Below are 25,323 nucleotides of genomic sequence, written 5' to 3'. Positions count from 1 at the left end.
TTTACCAGGCTGGAGAAAACCTAGGGGACTTTCATATACCACTACACCTTGCATTGCCAGTACCATGAGGAAGAGGTTCAACTGTCTCAGTTGGATCAAGGCTTACCATGCTAAGTAAGTCACTGTTCCTACAAAACCAGGAAAAATCTGATGCAGAGTATAACAACTGAAGTAAAATGTGAGACAGTACTATTTTTCTTAATGCAGTCATTAGTTTTGATTGAGCAGCATTGCAGACTTGTGCCATTTTACTACTAGTAATACTGCTGGCAGTATCTATGCCTGGAGATCCTAGGCAGTGAAGGTCAGAAAGCCCCCCACAATAGCTAAAATCCATAAGTATCATTTACTTTGATGATTTTAATATAAGTTTTTTGATAGCAGTCTGCAATACTCAGTAGCTGGACAGTGGGCAGACCACTGTTTCATCTGAAGTACTTTAACTCAGAAGATAAGATACAGCCATTTGTCAAAGAATATTGTCGGCTCCTACAAATTAATTACAGATTATATTTGGCATTTGTCTAAAGGCTCAATCTCCTGGGAACAACTGGTTATATGAAAAATTTTGTCTACTTAGTAATTTTTTTCCTGTCATCAAGAGAAATAAGCTTGAGAATATGAAAATACAACCAGCAGAACAGCTTGGACAACAGAAGCCAAATAACATTAATAACTCTCCCTTTTCTATAAAAGGATCTATTTTTTTAAAGCTAAAACTGGGGACTCAGAATTACAGTTTCCAGGTACCTGTATATGACTACACCAGCCAGCACATTTGAGGAATTATGTTACATCTTTCCCTTCTTTGAACATTTCCATGGAAAAGATGCAGATACCTGGCTAACAATTCCTGGAGCACTCAGGATCAAACCACAGTGCTCAAGTGCAAGACAGAACTATAGTTTCAGAAGTATTATGTTTACCAAACTTATCAGATAGCAAAGGGTTAAAACTCTGTCATATTAGTGGTTATGCTATGTTAGCTAGACTGGCAAACTGAATGGGCTTGTGAAAATGAGAGTGAGTGGGATGACAAAAAAGAAATCCCTAACCTATAGCATTTGAATTTCTGAAAGCCCATTTGGGAATGCCCATTCAATGGGAAGTTAAGAGATTTTCACACTTCAAGGTATGATATGAAGATACATACATATCAATGTGAAGTGAAAATGTCAAAACCCTCCAATTCTTTTATTTAAGACACTTCCTATAACTACTGAGACTCAGGGCCATTACACATAAATGGATTTAAACAGTACAGTGAAATGTTTTACAGGGATATCATGAACATGACTTTGGATGAGGAAAGCAGCCTAGTGACATTAACACTAGACAAGCCTGGGGTGACTGCTCCTAATAAGGAGCATCATTAAGACTGTCTGGTTCTGCTCTATGACTATTTGCTTGCAACCTTCTTACTACTACTTCACTTTATTTACTCAAATGTGTGGCAGCTTAGGGCTGTGGTGGAAGAAAACTCCTATCTATCAATCAATCAATCAATCAATCAATCAGGTAGTAGTATAGGTAATATTCAAGGAATAGGTATTCCACTGTACTTTTCTTAAACTTGCACTGAATGTAGAAGCTCAAATTCCAGCTCTAACAAACACCTGCATCATACTTTCACTTTTTTCTTTTTTCATTGTATAGTGTAAGCACTACCTAGTTTACCCAAATATTACACAACTGGGAAACAAACAAGAGGAGAAGGCATCAGAAAGATTGATCTTTCCACACTGGCACACCATATAAGGCAGGAACAACTCCACAGAACCTGTGGAACTGAACTGGCTTTTAACTGCTGTTAGAGAGCTTACGGCACACCCTGTACACAGCTTGCTCATGGAGCCATGTCAACAAGTCTCCTTAAAAGCTCAAGACTCAGAAAGATTCAAAATATTAGAGACAGAAGAAATATTACTGCCAACTCACTGTTTCCTTTTTGTCGAGCACAGAAGCGACCAGGTAAACAGGTAAGTGCTGGATAATGATAAGGACAGATATAAGCATCACTAATACTCCTGATTTCCCTAAGAGGTAAGTTGGTATCATCAATATGACAGAAGTACAGGTCCAGTTTTAACAGTCACTACAGGAAACATTGTACAAGGATAGGACAGTGCAGCAGCTGGAAATGGTAGAAAATATTTGGAGAAATTAGGAGTTAATACTTCATTAAATTGGTTGGAAAACAGCACATATAATGTCAACATAATTTTGACAACCTCTTTAGCTTCTGACTCACCTGACTCAATATGATGCATATTTCCAGCTAGAACTGTGAAACTATTCAGATCATTAAAGAACTGACTGGTGAATAATAAATCATGCAGAAACTGCATCACTGGGTGGATAGAAAAATATTAGTAAATACATGTAAAAATTAGTCAAAATATGTAAATGGAGAATTTTTCAAGAAGAAAAAGGTTCCTTAACAATGAGACAGGGCAGTAAGTACAGTACCAGAGATTAAGCATTCAAAGTGATTAAAAATGTACTTTTGGGGGGAATCATATTTAGGAAATAATATTTACAGAATAGAAAATATGAACATTTATTTTGTGGAGATGCACAGAAAAAGGAGAACACCAACACAAATCATGCTTTATAGATTGTTTCTTCATCTAATGTTTTTCAATTACTAGTTTTTAAGATCTTGAGGCATCTTTCTTTGGGGATGGGAGTGAAGATTTCTATTGTATAACAGTAAGTACCATGGCTACTAATAAGTAAATATCTATATAAAATTTTAAATTTTCAGTTAATTCCTTGTCATTTAGAAAAATACAAAGCAGAAGATCTAAAAGTTTTAAAATCATATAAGCAACAAGGAATATCAGGTTAAGGAGCAAATAAGGAAAAGAGTTTAGAGGGCATCTGCAAGTACCAAGGAAAGTTCTCTTGCTTTACACACAGAGTAGGAATGACCTTATACACAAGACTGATGTTCTGCTACTCTAGCATGATGTGCATCTGAGCTGACCCAGCAGTCATGAGACTCATTTTCAGGTGATCCTACAACTCAGGACCCTCCTCTGCAGTTTATTTCAGTCTGGGTCAGGGCCAAAAAACCCCCATGTTTCCTAGAGTTCATTTGATATGAGAAAGGAAGAACCCACGTAGATGTGCATTGCCTGTCCTAGAAGTCAGTGTGTGGGTTGGGTTTTTTCCTGAAAATTTGAAGACCAGCAGCAGCAAAGTAGCCACAGCTTTCTTATTATGTTCTTGGTACTGGTGTTCTTACTACGTCACATCTGTTCCTCACATGATACCAAGCAACAAAACCATTTACAAGTCCCAGTACGTACAATAATAGCTTAATGGCTCGGTTCTGGTAGCAGCCCACAGAGGAGTGACAGATATTTGAAAGAAATCTCCTCTTTATATTAGCACAAGTAAACACATTAGTTTAATCTAATTTGATCTAATTTAGATTCACACCACAGATAAAGGCATAAGTCTGAATTACTCTGGGGACTATTTGATTTTGATTTGGGTTTTTTTACCTTGCCCTGCCTCCTTTCCCCTTCCTTGTTTTTAGGAAATGCACAAATGTACCCTCAAACAAAATAAGTAAAAGACAGAACAGAGACAGCTTCTCCCTGTCATCTCTGCATCTGATGTACAAAATCAATACTGGAAAAAGGTGAGGTTTGCATTAAGAAGTGTTTCATACAAAAGGTCACCTGTAATGGGCAATGGACAAAATTTTGGATAAGAAGAGTTCTTACCATTTTTCATAAGTTCAGTTTGAAACAGGAATTCTTGTGAATTGTTTTTAAGCAAGAATACTGCCAGCATGATTGTGGTTCCCAGCATGGACTTTTAATTCTCATGTAATGAGTCTCCTAGATTCAAACAAGACTTCCTATTTCCATGTTCCAGACAACATGAAACAATCAGTTTATGAAGAGATTTAGATTAAAAGCCGTGGACAATTGTACTTGATTTCCTATGAGTCTAGATTAAAAAAAATAAAATTACTTTAACTTCAGTTTTAAACTTAATTGCAGGTTATAATAATTTAATAACCTCAATTTAAATATATTTAATTACTTAAATATAAATGTCTCTTCCACTCTACAAGTAGAGTGCAACTAGAAAAAAAACCAACAAATGCAGCTTAATGGATTGCTGTATCATTAAACATCCCATCAATATGCTGAAATCCCTACGAATAACCTATTGTTCAAAAATTTAGCCTTTCATGACTTCATAAATAAATCCCAATGCACTTTAGGCTTTTGTTATATTGTACCTTTTCTCCTTCAAATAACACAGCTTCCAAATATGTTTTCTTTCCTATTTTTATTAAAAATAGCATATCAGATATAAAAGCCAAGCATGAACCCCAAATTGATTGCTTTTCAAATACATAAATAAATCCAGATGTACATGAACGAAGGCAATAATTGTTCTGAGGATTATCCAAGCTGCCTTTAAGATACTCTAAAACCAGCATTTCTCACATTCAAATCGGATACTTATTCTTACAGAGACCTGGCCTATAGTAACCCAATCTTCACATGTTTTGGCCTGCTTCCCAGAGCCTTTCACTACTATGGAGACTTTTCATATAAGAATCACTTCTAAAAAAGCAGTTCAGTTCCCTAAAGACGAGGTTTCCAGTTTGGAGGCCCAGCACACCTCTTATTGCCACACTGATAGCAGTTCCATGATTACATGAATCAGTCAAGCTGCCCAAAGAAAACTCATCTTGTGGTTTCTAAGGGAGAAATTAAAACAGCAAATTTGAAACTAGTCCAGTTCAGAAGATACCTTCATTTGACTTCATCACCGAGATTTTAGCAGGACTTCTCTACAACATACAACACACAACATGTTGCTACAGTTAACAAGTTCACTGGGACATGAATCATCAAGGCACTTTCACTCTGCTCTGCTGAATTTCAAGCTTATATTCCTAGTGATTAGAAGAATTCTTGTTATGAAAGACATGATGCAAATTCCCTCGTAAAAAAAGGTATGCTTGGTGCTTGGATGCTCTCCTACTTACACTGACACAAATTTTGATTTGCTATTATCACCAAATACAAAGGTAGAAATCATAAACACCAGATGGAAACCAAAAGAGATCATAAATTTAATCACATGGGCCTTATTTATTTTTATAGCCAGAAACAAAGGTTGCAAATAGTGAGGGGAAGCAACAGCAGAAATAATCTTCACTCTGGGAGAAAGCAACAGGGAGAAGTTGTCAAAATGCCTGATAGTTAAGATTTTCTTAACTTGATCAATTTCTGCTTCTCTATTCTTCTCACCAGGAAATGCAAAATCAGAGTGGAAACCTCTGAAACAAAAAATACTTGCTTACAGTTGACTGTTCAGGCATTTAGTCAGGGAATCCTGCTAGCTTCTCTCCACCATTTTACAATGTTGGAAATTTAAAAGTTTTGAGAAAGTTTCCCTGTATTCACAGGTAGCCAGTCTGACTTTTTACTTCCCTTCTTAAGAAGTCCTATCTGTCTCCTACTCTCCCCTCCCAGTGCTGCTGCAGTAAAGCACGTTGGAGCCAGACTTGGTGGCTCAAGGTGTTGTCAACATGTGTGTTTCCTCAGTGGAAGCATACATGCCAACCACTTGTAGGAGTACTTCTAGGACCCCTGACACACTGATGTCCAATACGTATTCACTTACTGTGTATTGGTATACAAAGCTGAATATATTAAATGCCCTTTTATTTCTTTTTTAGCCACAAACAGGAACTGTCAGGTTTCAAAAGAACAGCAGAGAGAGAAGCTGCAGGCCAGGCCTTTCCTCTAGGTTTCACAGGCAAATGAGTCTAGTCTCCTTCAGCTCTTCTGAGAAGCTTAACAGTCTTGCTCTTCTGCATCTGGTGACCAAAATTTCTGAGCTTGATCTAGTCTATTTTAGGATGGCCCCAATATAGGAGGGGAGGGGGAAGATTTCAGCAGATCATTATCAATCTCCGAGATTCTTCAGAGAAGAACTTGACTTAGTTCTCCTGCTGAGATATCCAAGGAACCCCAGAAATTAACTGACAAGATATGAATGAAATGTTGAATGTTCAAGTCACACATCTCCAACACTGAAAAAAGGTGAAGTTTCAAGGGTACCCCTTAGTGCTTAAGCTTCTTTCTCTTCTAAGATCATGTTACACAGAGGCTGAAGGTGATTTTCAGTGAAAACACCAAAAATCTTCATCTTTATGATTTGTGCAATACATACAGGAAATGAACGTACAAGGCTAAAAAATGAAACATGTTGCAAACAATCTCTCCAGTCTTGGGCAACAGGACAAATGTTTCGTTATCATGCAAATGCAAACTGGAACCACCAGTAGGAGACAGGAAAAAAAAAAAAAAGAGATGGAAAAGGCTGAGAGCAAACGAACACACACATCTCACACTGCTTTGTTGAGTGGTAAGACCAGAGTTGGTGGGAGAAAGAATTGATGAGCTGTCACAGTATGACAAATAAGACCTCTCTTGGATGTATTGATTCTAAACAGAGAATGACTCATGGATCTACTTAATTCTTGCTTCATTTACAGACAGTAAAGTACTTGAACAAATCACAGATGCTGCCAAAGGAGTCAAAGAAGAAAAAAATTCTTTTCCATGATTTTTTTGGGTCAAATTTATTAATAGCTGCTAGTTTTGCATGACAGCTCATACAGTAGAGCTAATATTTTGTATAAAGTATCACTATCTCAATAACTGTGCAGATGATCTTTCAGGCATGTTGCACCATTAAGACAGATGTGAAGACTCATAAGGATTACACATGGGAACCTGAGCACATTAGTATTTGTCAGCTACATCTGTATGCAGAGGTGTTAATTTCTTTGTGTGTTTCATGCCATCAAAAATTTTTAGTAAGTGGGACTCAGGAGAGAAAGTTTTATTCACTATTTTTCTCAAACACTACAAGCTGCAATATTTTTTATCTCCTTATTTCATCATAGAGGATTTATAGGCAATTGAGCAGGGATTTTGAAGAAAAAAAATTATGCTTCAATATTGATTTGGGTTATTAATCCAAGAGAATGATGGGCCATAGATGCCCTGGGTTTTTTTTCTTTTTTTTTAACTTTGCCTTCATTTGAAGAGTTAGGGGGTTTTTGCCTTGGTATTGTCTTTATATTTAGAAAATAAGCCTTGAAAATGTGAATAAAGTACATACCAAAATCTGAGCTGAATTTACAAAGCATCAAGGTTCTTTATTTCTGTGGCCAAAGCTGGGCTTTTTTCAAAAATTTAACATGACCATTCACCATTTTCCTGTAGACTACTATCCTACATCCTGGTTTTCTCCCCTATCTTGATAAAATTTATTTTTCACTCCCAGCTTTTCTTCCAAGACTACAATCTCTCTCTATCTTTTCTATACTGCTAAAGTAGGCAGGAGTCCAGGAATAACTACTACAGAACCACCAGAATAACTACAACTATAATATTAGTTTTAAACTTTAATCTTCTTGCTAAATATTATTTTAAAAATATTTAACATATGGAAAACCAAAATGCATTAATATGTTCACACACAATTTTATGCTACTTGTGATCACAGAATTCACTCAGTCCAAGAACCCTTCTCCAATTCAGAGAGCAGTTTCACTCAACAAGTCTGCTGCTCTTCCCCTGGAAGAGACAAGAAACAGATGCAAAAGATGTCGTGTCCCCTGTACCTGCCACAGATCATGCCCAATAACAGCAGTCACAGCCTGGCTTTTTGTGGCAGCCTGTGAGAGGTGCAGGAGGGCAAGTGTGGTGCCTTTCCTGGCAGGAGCTGACTGCTGCTTCAGGCCAGAGATGTGGTAGGGGTGGCATGCCAGCTGCTGCCACCAGACTGGGACGGGTAGGGAGTGGAACAGCAAGGATCTGGCTTCTTCAGCTGTTGTACAGGCCTACTGCAATTTACATGGGAATTACATGAACTTATGTAGTCCATTTATAGAAGTGCTGATTAAGTCTAGGAGCAACCACTTTGAACTACCCACCAAGAGCAAAAACTATTCCTTTGTGCATTGTCAGTCTTAAGGAACTCAATCTGGAACCATTTTACCAATCTTTTAGATGTCTGAATTTAATACAGAGATTAGAGAGGGCAAAGTTAGGGCAGAGCTGACCCCAACTGCCAAACTGTTTGAAGAAAGGAATTGTGAGTTAGCTTTGATCCAACACACATTTGAAATGTATATTCAGTTACATCTAACACCAGATGCGCACAGCTAAAAAAGGAGCTGGCTGCATATTTAATTTACAATATTCCAAATTCAATATAAATTAAAAATAGCAAAGTACTCTTTAAACTGTTCTTGCTGATCATGCTCTCTCACACCTCCCACCCTGGTCCTTCACAGTCTAGGGGTAGCTGAGCAGAGCTCATTGTAGTCTCTTCACTCCCCTCCCGCAACCAAAGCGAGATATTTAGAGCCCAGACATCCTGCTTGCACTGGGATTCCCTCTCACTTCCAAAGAACACTTCCGCAGAAAATCATGATAAACAGGAAAAAATCCATTTAAGAATTATGTAACAGTTTATTTAGTAAGAGAAATGGAAAATAAGCGTGTGGAAATTCCCTCTCTTGACCTTTACAAGGTGAAAGGTGAGGGCACTATGGAGAGTTACAGCAGCAGAGGACAGGGAGTACCAAATGTCATTGTGCTGGGTAAGGATTTATGTAATTAGATACATCTGGAGGAAAGGTGCCAATGCCTAAAAACACAGCCTGAATCAACTGTGCTTAGTTAAACTGCAAGGATATCTCTATGAACTACATGTTTGCAGTACAAACAGTAACTGACTCATTCAAGCAAATACACATCAGGTACAGTCTTAAACAGGAGCAGAAGACAAGACTGAATGATTTTGGACTTTATGGGAGGTTTGGGGGTTTTTTCTAGGGTCTGGATTATGTAGCAAAAATAATTTCCAATCTATAATATCTTTTAATTAGAAGTCAACTTTAATGTCTAATTTAAAATGCTGCAGTAAGGCTGCGAAGGATTGCCTTCAAATCAGATGGTCTCACCACTCCCTAGTCCTCAAAAAATCTTTGTTCCCACCCTCAGGCTGCCTCCTTTTTTTTTTTCAGTAATTGATGCAGTCACATGGTGATTTCTACCAGGAAACAGACCTAGTATAAAACCAACCTGGAAAAAAGGGGGATTGTAATTACAAACCAATCAGAGAAACTGCCACAGGATGTTCCTGTAAATCTGCTAAATCAATAATATTCAGGATGATCTGCTAAGTAAGTGCTGGATGTGAGGACTGAAGTTTCCTGGGGCTACTGGAAGTCACATACCTAGTTTTCTAGAATGTCAGAACACTTTGGGAATTAAACGTGTAAAAATCATTCCTCCAATTTCTGCTTTCCTTCTGTCTCCTCTCATCCCCCAAGGTATTTGTGCCTTGTTCACACAATCCAGCCCTTTTCCAAGATGCCTAAGGAACGCCTAAATGGAATTAAAAATGTTAGGCTGTTTGGAAAAGAGAGGAATATTTTATCAATGTTTTCTTATTTCAATCATATGACTAAGTTAGCTCGAGCTGGTCTTCAGCAAAACAGCTGCAGTTCTGAAAGCTAAATCACCAAGCTGAACAGTACTTTTTGTTAAATTTAAATAAAGACCAGAATGCATTTAAATTACCATGGTTTTGTCACATAAATCTTAGGCTTGCTCCTGTGTTTAATAATGCCCTTTATTTTGCCATGCTCTCTAAATCACATAAGGGATGTGTTCCAAAGAAACTAAAACCTTCCAAGCACTAATGCTTACAGTGTGTTAGAAACAGAGCAACAATCTGATTTTCTCTTTACCATCTATATACTGTAACAGAAAAGTTGATGAAACAATATCCTGACTGAGTCTAACAGCTGCAAGAATGAACCCTTGAAAAGCATACTCCCACCTGGAGACTCAGAATAATTTCGGTTTTTGACAAGTAAAACACAGGCTGGGCAGCTTTAACAGAGGCCCTTGGAAACATGGCTCCTGTATTACCTCTCCAGATGAACTGAAGAGGTCACAGCATGAACCTCTTCTTCAAAATGGGCCTGTCATGCTGTCCTAGCCAGCCAGCCTGACCTCAGCAGCCCTCACTCTTGGCTTTTTCCATACTTTCTGCTCTGCCTCCCACTCATCTTGCATTATTTCTCCTCTCCATCTTCTCAGTTCTGCACTATGTTTCCCTATGTACATTGAAGAACTTATTAAGGCAGGCTGTAAATGCCCCAAATCTGCCACTCCACATTTTCCATTCAGCTGTCACTGGTGTGAGGGTAGGAACTTCCACAAGAGGATGTTTTGTGGCAGAGTCAGCCCTCAAAGGACAGGCTACAGCATTCAGGGAGGTCAGCATTCACAGATGGGGCCTACTTGGCAGCAACACCAGCAACCACAAAAGCAACAGATTCCTGTGGCCTTCCCTTCCCTCATCTGAAAGAAAAGTTTGGAGACAGAAGAAAGGATTGCTCTGCTTTGTGGGTTTTTTTCTGTTTTTAGCAGTCTTGAAAAAAACCAGTAAGAAAACAAGAATACATACTTCTTGTCAGAAGTATCCAAAATAAGAACTAAGACACAGTCCTTTCCTGACATGTTACAACACAGGAGTTGAGAGTCATGAAGAAATAAAACAGGATCTACTAGCATCCAGCATGATCTCACATTTAAACAATGTTTCCAGTTGGAAAAAACTATAAACTCAATAGTTAACACTGGAAGTGTATAAAAAGATGGTGTCTCAGTTAATTTGGAGGGTCAATAAAAAGGGAAAAAGTCTTTAGTAGTCCATGTGTCTAGAAGATTATTTCTTTCAGGCAGTGAAGGAGCTATTTTGTTGCAATACACACTTCCCATGCCAAAATAGGTACTATTCAGCTAGTCAGTATCTACAGGTCTGTGGCAGGAATAATGGGCATGTCCATTCTATCTCATGTAATGACTCCACACTCTCAATAACAGGATCCAGAAAACAGGAGCAGTAAGATTGGCTGGTGGAAGCTCCAATGATTAACACTTTTTGTGCACGACAAAATGCAATAATAACTAACAGCAACATAACTCATCGGACAAGTAGATTTTTAGCTAGGAGAACCTTCTTCTGGAGATAAGCTGTGGTGAGCCCAAGGGACTGTTCTGTTGTTTAGGAAGGAAAGGTAGGTCTTCCTAAAAATCCTCCTAATCTGTAAACAGCTGGGATTCAGGAGAGATCTGACCTGTACCTATTTAGGAACAACCTAAATGGAAAGTTAATGCCTTCGTACAGGCCTTCTGGATCTCTTCGGCATCATGGATCCTGAAGTCCTTCCAATACAGCAGAAGCTAAGGAGAAACTCAAAGGCAATTTATGCTGCTCAGCACGCTAATATGTCCTAGTAAGATGTCTGATCAGAAATCAGGAGTAATTATCCGCCAAAACCAGGCTGGCTCTTTGCTCCACTGCCTCCAGCTTTACAGACCACTGAGAATCCTGTTCAGAGTTCCCACAGCGGGAAAGGCATTTCTCTTCCTCATCTTTGGCAGCATAGATCTGTCTTTCCAGATCTTAAAACATTGTGGCATTACACTGTGTCTGGAATTCTTCTCAGATAATCAACACTTCCTGATTCCACCCAAACAACTTGTAAATTTTTTTTTTCCCATGGTAAAGAAAGTACCCCCTTTGTGAGACAGTATCTCATGAAACTTCACTGGCACTCTCAAACAAACCTCTTTCAGTAAGTTTATCTAGCCTCTCTAGCTCACTTTTATCTACAGATAAGCATATGCTACTTCCTAAGAACAGTTTTAAAGTAGCTCTTAGAAGAAAAATGTATTTCTTGTAATTACTACAAGAGTATTTCTTCCTTTATCATCAAGTTCATTTACAACTTAATTTTAATTTCAAGAGCGTGAAAATTTAAATTCTGGTTTTTGAATACATGTGAGCAGCTACTTTTTTACTCCTAATGTAAAGTAAACATTTGATTAACAAATAAACCCAAATAATCTTAAGCCAATTCATAGTGAAATGCTACAGAGGAGTACCAAGAATTCTCAAAGATACTGACAAAAAAGCAGGATTTTTCTTCTACAAATCATCAAGTGGAAAGAACTGAAGCCACTTTGATGGTACATCCTTGTACTAACAAGGCTCAAATTCTCAAGACAACAGGAAGTGAAATAAAGTTTAAATGTGTACAGGATGTGGTTTGAACAAAGTAAGGGGTTATTTTAAGAACAACTCTTACCAGCATAACTATATTAGACTAAATTTTCTATATGGCAGTTTTACTCTGTTCCCACAAATCCCTATTACTATGAAAACTTACACACTGACAGTGTATGTCCTAATAATGTTATTATCAATACCTCTGCTGCAATTATAACCATTGCATACATGAGGAAATTTGGGTACAACATTTTACAGATAATACAGTCAAATACGTGAGAAGAACTATCTTCTCACTAATCATTTTTCATGTGTGAAACTTAGATGATTCTTTGTAACGTGCTACAAAAATGTTTGATCAGTTTCTCTAGAGAATAACTAATAATGAGGCACTCATTGTTTTACAATCAGCATACACAAAATTCTTAATGAATATTTAACAGCACTTACATTTTCACAATGCATCCTTCTGGGTTTTATGTGGGAAACATTGAGTCCATCAATAACAATATCAAACGGAAGTCGATTTTCCACAAATGTTTGAAAGGCCTCAAATTCCTGAAATAAATAAATAAATACTCACAGGGGAATATTATGTTGAGTTTAACAGAAAGAAATTTCATTCACTTTTTATTAAAAAAAGAAACAAAGCCCAAGTCTCTCACTTTTACATCATTGGCTACACTTCGCATCATTACTTGCGTATTTCCTATAACAACCACACCAAAGAAACCCACAACCAAAACATCTTTAAAGCCGTGTTACAGTAGATACTTCCAATAAAACTTTAAATTACATTACAACCAAAATTCAAAACTTTACAGTCATCCAGATTTTCAATATTATAATCTGAAGTGTACCCGTTCATAAAGATACATGCTATAGTCACTGTCATGCAATAGCTGCAAAACAAAGCAACCGTATAAACCGGTAGACAGTGACACTACTACTAGGTCTTAACATTTCCAAATGTAAGGTAAGCATCATACTCAGGTTCTCTGGAAGAATTCTGAAATCTCTGAATGCCGGTCAACATTTAAATAAACATTCATTTAGAAAGACAGCAGTCGATTTGTGAGTAACACATGGCTTTAAGACTAACAAAAGAATGAACTTTCTTATTAGGTCAGAAATGTAATGCAGTGATTGAGCAAAACAGCAGCATCCATCCAACAAAATGTTTTTCCAACAGAAGGGAAAACACAACTGCTTTAGGTTTGAGAGCCTGCAGCAGAAGAACAGACTACAAAGCTATAATATATAGGAATAAAAGAATTTCTCCCTTAATTTTTGAGGAAAGATTGAGTGGTTTTTTGGAGACACTTGCATAAGATTTCTACTTCTTCCTTCTGACTGTTTTTAATAGGCACAAGAACTCTGCACCATCCTGGTGGGCAGTGACTTAGTTTCATAAATTACCTTTCTAGTAACAAGTAAGACTTATTTATCACTGACAGAGCTTTCACAGACCAAGGCTATAAATTAACTTTCATAGGAACTCAAAACAATTCATATTTCATGCCTTCTACTCAGGATTCAAGAAGTACTCTTCTAATCTTGCCTTCTCCCACATAGCCATATGGTAACATATGTCTAAACAAAAAACATCCCCTCAGCACACAAACAAAAACATATACAGCATATACATTCTTCCTCAGAGAAAGAAATGAAAGAATTTATTTGTCCAGAAAATACACTGCTGTCAGGCACTAACAAATGATCACCAACTTCAAATTTAGTTGGAATGCATATGACAAATTATACTAGGAAAAGGGTCATTTGTATTAAGAGTACAAACCAACCAAGTGAGATAAGGATGCCTCACTCAGATGTTAAAGTTTCAGGAGTTATTTCCAGGTGAAAAGAGGCATGCTAATCAAAAGCACAACAATGAGAACAGAGACACACAGAGCTCAGCCTAGCACCATAGGAATCAATCGCCTTTTATGTGATCTTTCATTTCTCCATGGCTTAAATAAATGTCATTATTGAGAAAGTATAAAAAGCTGGGCAAGGAAATTATCATCTCCAACAAAAACAAATTATTGGCACTTGTGAAGTGTTTTCCCTGCTCCCTGCCTCAATCTCAATGTATTTTCTATAGATGAATAAATATTCTCATTGCCATCTGACAGGGACACCAAGACACAGAAAGAAGTCACTAGCAAAGGGCTGGAGGGGTAGAAACAAGTGCAAAACCAAACAACATGGATTCCTTCTGGGCTTATGCCATCCAGGGGACTTCCTATGGTTCAAAATCAGGTGAGTCATCACTGCAATACTGGATGGCTGTCTGAAATGCGGAAAGATGAAAAGAAGCAAAACACATGCAGACCAAATGAAGGTAAAATAGAAGAGCTCTGAGACAAAGAAGTGAAAATGGAAAAGACAAAAGAAAGTGGAAGCAGATGAAAAACGTGGTATATACTCCAAGAGAGTGTTATTTTCCCAATGCCAACAAATGGTAATATTATTTGAAGTAAAATAGTTACAGTCAAGTAGACATTTTTGTGAAGCATACTGTACAAATAATCTTGTCTTTGTGGGCTCAGTTCCTTACAAAATAAGCACTTTGTGGAGAATTTTAAAGTGGTATTTTATTTAAAGCAACAAGTTATAGAGCGGTTTCTGAAAGGGTAGGTTTTCCCTGATGGGCAGAGCAGACTGCTTTGTTGAGGGAACACTACAGCAGGAGTCGGGGAAGCAGCAGAGGAGTTTGGTGGGTCTGCGCTCTCCTATGCCCACTCTTCGCTTGGCTCCCTCCCCTCTCCCAGCAGGTCAGATGGAGCAGGGCTGCCAGAAGGGTCCTGCTGAGCGGCATCACAACAGGCTCAGTGCTCCTCAGAAAGCCAGTTCCTGGCTCTCTGGGATTTGCTTCTGGAGCTGGGGAGATGCTGCAGCTTTTCCACTGTCAATGGTTTGGCCACTTCTCCTCCTGTCCATGTGTCCTAGACCATTCTCAACACATGCCTGACAGACAGTATGCCCCTGCCAGCCTCCCAGATCAGCTCAATTATTTTCCATCTCTACAAGTAAACTGTGCAAAACAGGGAAGAAGGCTGCTGGTACAGAAGACTTATCCACACAGGGAGATGAGGAGTTAATAGCAGAGAAGGCACAGAAGACAAATGGCCAAGTTTAATTAACGCCACCAAATACACAAGACTCCAGTGAAAAGCCTCAGACAAACTAAAAATCCCAAGGGTCGGTTCATTTTCTCCTCACAATCCATAATTCCCAGCAACACACAATAGCGTTTCTTTCCTTTTCTAGAAAAAAAATACATAAAGAATGACAGAAAAGATTCAGGTCTCTTCCCCTGAGAGACAGTTTTTGAGTTCCATATTTCTCATCCTCTCTGGACACAGGGAAGGAAAAGGGCAAAGCCTGGGAATAAGCAGCAGGCTACCTCATCTGGACATAGTACAAAGGGTTATTCTAACACCCATAGACTTACACTGTAGGAGTGTATTGAGTCTGGCTGAGATGGAGTCAATTTTCCCCATAGCAGATGTCACAGTGCTGCGCCCTGCACTGGTAGCTGGAAAGGGGTTAGTAACACACGAGTGTTTTGGCTACTGCTGAGCAGTGCTTGCAGAGCATCAAGGCTGTCTCTCCAACATTCTCTCTCACTAGTAGGCTGGGAGTGGGCAAAATCTTGGGAGAGGACATAGCCAAGACAGCTGACTCAACCTGACCTAAGGGATATTCCATCCACACAACAGCTGCTCAGAATAAAAGCTTAGAGGAAAAAAAAAAGGGGGGGTGGGGAGCATTTGTTATTACTACCTTTATTTTACGGAGCAACTGCTATGAACAGTGAGGCCCTACGTAACAGGAAATGGCTGAACATCACATCTTAATGGGAAGTACAGAATAAATCTTTTGGTTTTCTTTGCTTCTGCATGTGGGCTTTGCTTTTGCTTTAATAAACTGTCTTTATCCTGATGCTTGAGGGTTTTTTCCATCTCATTTTCTCCCTCTACTCCCTGTCAAGGAGAGGAGTGATAGAATAACTTGGTGGGCACTTGGTGTCCAACCAAGATCAACTCACCATGAAGAGAGAAAATAGACAATTCAAAGGATGCTGATCTTTCAAAGACTGGGAATTGTCTGGATTTTATGCAGATCTTACTTCAGCCACAATAATAAAGAGATGCTTCATTCACAGTTCTCTAAAGATATCTCCTTCAATAGCTAACTGTTCGAAGAAACTGAACACTTTCTTTCTAAGAAGTAAATGAAGTAAAGCACAGCCACAGTTAGGGTACAGCTGATCAAGAGAAGCCAGACATGATGACCATCAATGCAGTACAATGATGATGTGAAAGCTGGTTTAGGCAAAAAGAAGCAAGTTATTTGCACAGGTTTCCCCTTCCTGTGGAAGGGCACAGGGTGCTTGGGCACTGGAATAGGTTCCCCAGGGAAGTGGTTACAGCTCCAAGCCTGGCAGAGGTTGAGAAGTGTTTGGGCAATACTCTTAGGCACATGATGTGACTCTTGGGGATGGCCCTGTGCAGGGCCATGAGTTGGACTTGATGATCCTTGTAAGTCCCTTCCAACGGAGCATATTCTGTGATTCCAAACGGAGAATGCAAGGTGTGATCTACACACAGCCCTGCATATGCCACTGGAGAATTTACAAGGTAACATCCTGCTCAACAAGACAAAATGCACTTCTGATGAATCCCTTCAACAGGCCAACAAGCAGCAAAACACATTTCTCTCTCTCTCTCCAGGTAAGAGCACCAAGACAAACACAACAAACCTTACACTGATTTCTAACTTGTTCTGACTGGGGTCATCTCACAAAATTTCCAAAGAAAAGTCCATTTTCCCAGCCTCGGAAACATGACTCAAACTGAAAGGACAAAACTTCAAAAACACATTTCACATTGCTTATTGACATGACCCTCTTATCTCTCAGGAGCTGCAGAAAAGTAGTGCAATACAGAAAGGTTGTTATCTCACTGCAGGACTTCCCCCAGCAGCCTGTGCACTGCATGAACACTCCTTCCCACAGCAGCAACACACACAGCACAGCACAGGCCCACAGGTGGCTCCAGGGATATCGTGTTCCACACCATGCACAAAAGAAAAGGGAATTTTAAAAAACTCACCTGATTTCATTTATCGCCTTACTTAGAAAATAGGGGAATGCCCACTATGCAACCTTTAAAAATGATTCACTTCACCTTCTACTAAAAACACTCTTTTCTTTACAAATGGACACCACACTGATTAAATTAATTTGAAAGTAAAAGCCAGCCATAACAAACCCATGATGGAATTTATATTGACGTAAAGAATTTAAGAGTTTTAAAATAATTTTTTGTTTAATCACTAGTGGGTAGATGCATTCACATCTTGGCAAAAGCACAAAGAGTCACATTTTTTTGGTATTCCACATCAGTTGAATGACTCATGCACTATTTCACCATTATTTTATACTGGTATGTACTGGTGCTATCACAGAAAAAGGTGTTTCTATCTTCTCCCTTCCCTCAGCCATTCATTCCTACCCTTCTTCCTTCACCTACCTATGCACACACATTGTTAGCACAAGGAGAAAGACTCAAGTGGATGAACTGAGCCCACATAACAGTTTTTAGCCTGCACCAGTCCCCCTGTTCAGGTCACAACAAGACGATTGTCCTGGCATAAAAGTGCAGCCAGTACATGGAATGACGTTGTTAGCAGGTGAGACTACTGGGATTACCTTTTCCCATAGACCCTTTTCCCTGCCTATGCTAAATGACAACATTTTATGAAATTTATCTCTCAGCCTGAAATATTGCAGCAAAGCAAAACAGGTTGGTTTTAAAAAATTGACCTATAGGAATTACTGTTTGAAAAAGAAAGAAAGAAAAAAGACTAGTCTTGCTATTTTAAACCATTAATTTAAAATTTTTTTTTAAGTAAGTGTGCCTTTGGACCTCAAAAGTCTGGCTTACACAGCCAATATTTGAAACAGCAGTAGCAATAAATATGAAAATAGGACTCTTGTAAGACAATACTATTTCAACTCCTGTAAATACATTTATAAATAGAAATATATGGTTTTCTTCCAATACCTGTGCACACATAGACCCCAAGCTTCAAAAGCACAACAAAAACAAGGAATTCAAGGAATTAAATATTAGCATTTAGAGATACCATGTTAAACATAACATGTTTATCATGTCTTTCAAAACAAAGAAAACACAGCTAAACAAGCATGTCCTTTGGTAAAAGCAATGAGACTAATCCAAATGAGTATTATGAAATAATTCTAATGCCTATAACAGATCTCAGTGTATGATACATTTCAGAACACGGAAAGGTTACATCACTTGAATATTTTTCTCAAGTCTAAATAGGAAATATGTTGACAACTAGAAATAAAAATCCTGGCACTGGTTAAATTCTTGAACAATCCAAAATATCTACTGATCCAAATGCCAACACCTAAAGTAATCTAATATACAAAGGAGATATATAAGCAAAGCCAGAGAGGACTTCTAAATACAAGAAAGGCTATTATGTTCCTGCCAGTGCATGGAGTTTAAACAGAAGAATTAAAAGAAACTTACTAAAACCTATTAAAATCAAAAGGTTGTTTGTCAGTTCTTCTAAACAAAGTTTTTGTTCAGTTCAGGAATGGTGGAGAGACACTAGTTAAATTAAAAAATTAAAAACTACAGTGTTCAACATACCTTTTTTCCAGAAGCATTCACAATAGTTTAGGCTTTGTACAACAGAAGAAGCAGTGCTTGCATTCTCCATATTAAATGACATGTGCAAGGAAAGAGCAAATTTTAATTAACATAATATTGTACCGCACTTAATTATAATGTAACTACCCCTACTATCAAACAGAGTGTCTTCCAACACTGTAAGAGCAGCTTTTAGAGAAGTGAAAACATTCCCTTTTTAACAGTTTCATAAAATACAAACTGATGTCGGGTTGCTTTGTTTTCAGCAATGTTTCTCGGTATCAGAAGAAAAACACAGGAATGTGCCATTAAGTGTGAGAAATAAAATTCAGCTGTCAAACTGAAATCCAGCCAGTTCTTTTTTTTACTGCGCCTTGCTGGAGCACTCTTAAATCTGTTTGTTGTTATGCCTGAAGGGTTTGATTATTTCCCCTACAGTTTCAAAGCTTGGAAATCCCCTTCAAACCCTTACAAGCAGGAAGACTTTTCTCAGTATTGTGTATGGTATCATTATGTACTCGGGATTGCACACAATTTGTTTTCCCTCTGTTATATACTTCTCTAGAGTGTACAAATAATCCCAGAGTCACGAACTCCTGTGGCTGTAGCTTTCAGAGATACGGTCACAAACAGGAAGTACTTGCAGGCACGCTGACAACCTCGCTGAGATGTGCACTGCGCTGCCTGTTCACAGCCCTCAGTCAACAGCAGGCAGTGTTGTAGGACTTGTTCCCAGCTGTCTACCTCAGACAGCAGAGGGTCAGTAACAGGGCCAATGCACAGCCTGGACCTCAACAATCCAGGTAGCACACTTCTGAAAAGTCCCTCCTGAGCACTCTAAATATGGAGGGTGGGACAAACAGTTTGTGCTGCTGTCCTCAGTGGAAAATGCCCCCATCTTTGCAGGGCTGTCATCATAAGCACAAGAATAAAGAAATGGACCATACCGAGCTTGCTTTGAAAACAGACCAAAAAAACTTTTCAAAGGCAGAAACATTTTGAATTCGCAGTGCTTTCAAAATTAAAACCACTGCTTTGGAACCTTCTCCTCTTAGGGTAAACCACCTAACAGAAGGCTAAATGATGAAAAGATTGACTTGAATGCTTAAATGCAATGTAATGAGCATTACAGAAAGACAGTGGAATGGAATCATAGAATCATAAAAGCATTTAGGTTGGAAAAGACCTTTAAGATAACTTAAAATCATGAACTTCATAGAAAAGAGAGAGTCCCATGTAAGTGAGGCAGACTAGTACTTAATTACAATCTATAGCATTCACATGGAAAAATGCTACATGAGTACCAGAGAGCTGGATATACCCTGTGCTGCTTTCTCTGCTATGCTGGTCCAAATGTCTGAAGCAAATCTGATCAAGGAACTGATCTAGCTGAACAAACACTCACAAGAAAACAAAACATTTTTTCATCTAGGTTTGTGCCCTGGCACAGGGGGCACAGCCCTTATCATAGGGCTGTGCTCCCTTGTTTCCTGGCACACTTGGAGGGGCCAAAGGGGGCAGGAATGAACAGCTGGCAGTAAGGCTAGTTACACTAGTTTAAAGACCACACTGCCACCAAGTGCTTACGCCAACTAATATTTGCAATCTCAAAAGAAACAGCAACTGTTCTGGGGTCCAAATGGTACCACATATTCTACTTCTATTTTAGTCTTTCTAGAAACAGTCCAGAGAATTACAAACCTATGCACCCAGCACCTGCACACTGTAATATATTTGAACCAATCACTAAAAACTGTGCAAACCCTCTTGAACAATATGATCTGGTAGAGCTAATGTGCACACCTTTTGCAAAAGAGCATCTCTAAAATTTCTTTCCTTGTGACAATGAAAAGGTAGGTAAAATAGAACCAGATGGCATTAATTAGATTTGAAAAAAACCTGACACAAGACTTCATAATAAGCTACTAAACCACTGAACTAGTTACAGCATTAAAAAAGGCAGAAAATAAAGAGCCCGTAAAGGGTCCTGCTAAAAAATCAGAAGCTTCTTTCACAGTTCTGTACCAATTCCCATATATATGTAATATTTTACAGGTATTTAGGAAAGAGGGTGGCACAGAAGAAACCAAACCAATGACGAATACAAAACCAAATTAAATTTAGCATCAGAAAGATGAGACAAGGCATAATATAGAAAGAAAGTGCACTTTTTTTTTAAACAGATTTCTGGAAGGACTGTATCAACTTAAATGATCATCACAGTGTAATGAAAACACTGCATAAATTGCTGATGTTCTAAAGTAAATCTATTCAAATCCTAAGAGATAAGACATTGGAGAGCTAACATAAAATTATCATAATTTGTTAAGCTATTCTAATTATCATCAATTAAAACTGAGTCCTATGTTAGGTCTCAATATAGATCTCTGCATCATCAGGAGAATCTGTCTTTTCCACAGCTGGAGACCAGCTCCTCAACTTAGAAGGACCTCTGGGAATGGATCAAAGGACCAAATGGTAAAGGGCCATTCAGTAATAAAGTTCCACGAGATAAATTTCCAAGTGTCTTAGATCAACATATGCACTAATTTTACTTTAGAAGCATTATCACAGAACTTAGCAATACTAAGAGGCAGCAAGTGAACACTTAAAAAAGGATGATAGAGGTATGCAGTCTGCATTATGTAAACATGCCTCAAGATCCAACTCAGTGGAAGGCATGAGCTGCAAGTAAAGGACTGTGTGTCCAAGAGGTTCCTCATAAAATAATCTCCTTAAAAATCAGCTACTTGGATAATTCATATTAGTTTAATTCTTTGGTTAAAAGTTACTGTTCTGAACTTCATGTTTATGATCCTATCTGTCTCTGTGATCAGAAAAGATATGTTTTTATCAAGGTATGCCATTCTTAAACCTTGGTGAAATTCTTCAATTTTTTCTATTTCTATTTTTTCTTTTACATTCCAGCTAATGTAAGGAAGATACTGATCTGAGAAAAATCACTGCATCAGCAAACTATGTTTGCATTTAGCTTAGCAAGATCTCCAGATGATATATAGTTAAAACAAGTTAAGATTAGCAACTATATTTTAACCAAGCAACTGCTCCTAAAGAAATAAGATTAGAACCAGACTTTTCTTACTTAATTGCACTAACTGTAATATGTATCGGGTTAGGAGAATTTCCAAATACAGAGGTGACACAAGAAGTAGCTTAAAAAGACTGTGGAGGACAACGAAACGGGTTTAGACAGTGGGTTGGAAGTAAGGAACATTCTTATGTTGCAGGGTAGCCTAACGACCTGAAAAAAATCCCAACTCATTCTTTGCTATACAAATCATGAAAAGGAGGACCACTCCAGAAGATCTGACCCATCCCCAAGGAAGATTCTCTAACACTGGGGCCATTGAGTCAAAGAAGTCTGCGCTCAATTTATAATGTTTTCATCTAGATCTATTTAATGCTGATAAGGAAGCAGATAAGTCTTTTATTTTTCCACCAAAAGGCTCTTTGTGCTTCTGTTTGCTCCCATTATCAAGAACCTCTGAGGTAAGGGAAGATGCAAGAGAAACTTTATAGGAAAAATCCAAATGTTTTTGTCTCTCACCACCTATTTCCCATTCGGTCTCCCCTTTTCCCCTCATTTTCCTTCCTCCCAGAAGTTCCCTCCCCTCCAGTAGATTACATCACAAGAAGAGTGTAACATTCACCCTGAATTAAATGGAAACAGAGGATAGAAAGTAAGCAGATAAAGGCTGCAGCTTGGGCTGCAGTGCTCTGACTGAGCACTCTATTACTGCAACACCTGCCATAAACCATTACCTGTCTCTACTCTGTCCTTATTAGACCTACAAGACTGAGTAGCGGGTCAGACTTTGAGGCTAGCATTCTCCCTATCATCCAAACTGTAGCTCTAGCCAAAATACTGCAACTGACACAAACCCACAGCTAATTCTAAGCCCTACTCACATCAGTTCTCCTCTATCCTCGTGGATGTTACACCATCTAGCAGCAAATGTCTCCGTCTCTGTACGTTTCCCTAGACCTATGGCTGCACATCGTCATGATCCGGGAGTCTTCAGATTTGATATCAGCGTATTTAATTTTAATTGCAATGCAAACCCTATCCTTACCTACAAGCTAATGACCACATCCTTCCCATAACTAAAAACTAGCCACAAGGCAACAATGGACTTAGTCATTCATCTGCTATTCTGCAAAACCTGTAGAATTAAACTGTCCAGCACTAGCCATCCCATAATCAAACAACAACTATAAGAAAGCTTTTTGATCACTGTTGTTGCAGACTAGGTAACACATTTGTTCTTACTGATGTCACCTCTAATTTAATGCTCTGGCCTAGCCACAACCCTATTAAGTGTGTGCTTCAAGTATTTTAACTCCCAATTAGCAACTCTTACCCTAAGCCCAACACCAAGAAGTACCAAAAGGCTACAATAAGACCTTTATCTCCACCAGCAATAGCTCTCACTCAATCCTAATAAACTGAGCTCAAGTCCTCAAGCACCTGCTGTTTAAAACACTAATCTCCAAACACCACACTTTCAGGACTTTCTAGATTCAGAAATAAGAGGTTCTTTCATCCTTGCCATCCTGAAAACACAGACTACTAAAAGCAAATCATACCCATCCAAAAATTACTCATAACTTTCTCATGTAACACAACCTCAGCATTCATCCTACTCTTGGGTCTTGGAAAGAGAGGGGAAAAAAAAAAAAAAAAGCAAGCTCAGAAATCTCTACTGTCTTGCTGCTTAGTCCTAATCCTAGGCATAACTACAGCTCACCACTGGAGAAAGTCAACCTGGCCTTCTCCTTCCTTCCACACTTCCTCCCCTTCAAAAAATTCTTTGCTTCCTGGCAGTGACAAGGAGGAGCTAACATACACAGGAATAGAAGTAGGGGAGGTAAATGGCACACAAATCCTGGGCTGTGGAACATACTGTGCACATAGTATCAGCCGTTTGCTTGGAAGGGGTTTTCTCCTCATAGCCCCTGATCTTCTCGGGAGACACAGAAGGCCTAACTTCCCTTTCTCCCTTAGCTCAGGCAAAGGAGCCTTGACATCCAAGTGTAAGATGGACAGCCATAATAACCCAGACATCTCAGAGCAGTTAAGAGTAGCTCAATGTCGTGCATTGAGGTAGCCGACTTTTTTGGTAGTGGGGGGAGTGCTACATAGGGTGGCTTTGGTTAGAAGCTGCTAGAAGCTTCCTCCCCAGTGAAGCCAACGACAGCTGGCTACAGGAGGGACTTCCTGCGGCTGGCCAAGGTAGAGCCAATAATCACGACTCTGTGACAACATATCTTTATATCTGAGCTGATGTAACATGGTATGGAATACTTTATTGGTAAAATATACATCAGGTGACCTATTCTAGTTCCTTTTCTCTCCCAGGGAGGGTTACAAACCCACTACACTCACCTTGCAAACAGCTCAAGTGCAGACAATTTAGCTGACTCTGTCCACAAGTTGACAGTCAACAAAGCACGTAAAAGAACGAGAAGACCACACTGGAAGTTGGGAGTGAAGGCACTGCCACATTAGAGCAGACTGTGTCAGACAGAGGCTTCTTAGATGTTAGAGTACAGAAGGGGTTTGGAAGTAATAAACTACTTCATTCAGAACAAGACTGACATGCACCCAAAGCCCACTTTGGGTACATCAGGGTTTTGGGGCAAATCATGGAGTTGGAAGGACAACCAAAGCATTATAGAAAGGAAAAGGTATCAGTCTAAAAAGCAAGAGTTAGAGCTTTATCTTCAAGGCTCCTTGGAAACAGCACTGCCTCATTCATTTGAAAAAAGAACACAGAGATGAACGAGTTACTTCCTCCTCCCCATCCAGTCCCTTATGTTCTAGAGGAATATGTAAAACCCCTTTCACACACTTAGTCCAGATCTAGTGAGGGGATTTACATGACCACGAACCCATCTTTTCCTGCCTTCTTGACAGCACATACGCATTTCTAATGTGCTTCCTTCCCACTGCACAACCATCCTTTCAGGCTTATCAGATATATGAAGGAGCCTCAAAAGGAATGAAATTGCAGCATTTGTGTATTTGAGAGAAATACCCAGGAGTGGCTGTGACATGAAAGTCATCACAGTAAAAGTTGATTCTGCCTCCCAGTAGACCAATTATATCCTCTCAGGCTCAATGGCATAGCTCCCAATCAAATATAGTCAGAGTCAACAGTCATCTGACTGCAAACATCATGCAGAAATTCGGTACTAAAGGTGACAATCTTATTCCAACTGTTTTCTCCCTATGGCAGCTTGCAAGGCTGCAGCTCGGTATATTAGATCATCATGTGACATCCTAATAGACCTTTAAACAGCTGTGCAGATGGATCTGAATCGATGTCTATTTTTAATGTGTAACAGGTATTTCCTTGTCACAAATAATCAGTTTTATAGTTCATGCAAGGCATCTTTTCAACATACTTGTAAATAGTGTTCACTACCATTCTGATGTACAAACCTACATAGTTTG

General features: G+C 38.8%; 1 protein-coding gene across 3 annotated transcripts in view; it reads right to left on the bottom strand.

Annotated features, from left to right (window-relative positions):
• PRORP (protein only RNase P catalytic subunit) overlaps positions 1 to 25,323 on the bottom strand; it is a 46,025-nt gene that overhangs the window by 11,975 nt on the left and 8,727 nt on the right. For 2 of the 3 annotated variants that reach the window (XM_032690472.1, XM_032690473.1), the window contains exons 5-6: positions 12,601 to 12,708; positions 1,939 to 1,986 (exon numbers count right to left, since the gene is read on the bottom strand). In XM_032690472.1, coding sequence (XP_032546363.1) covers positions 1,939 to 1,986; positions 12,601 to 12,708 — 156 coding nt within the window. The remainder of the gene's footprint in view (positions 1 to 1,938; positions 1,987 to 12,600; positions 12,709 to 25,323) is intronic. The other variant, XM_032690474.1, reaches the window with a different exon arrangement.

This window comes from Chiroxiphia lanceolata, chromosome 6 (genome assembly GCF_009829145.1).
Source record: "Chiroxiphia lanceolata isolate bChiLan1 chromosome 6, bChiLan1.pri, whole genome shotgun sequence".
Lineage (NCBI taxonomy): Eukaryota > Metazoa > Chordata > Aves > Passeriformes > Pipridae > Chiroxiphia > Chiroxiphia lanceolata.
This window is presented reverse-complemented; position numbering and strand designations above follow the sequence as displayed.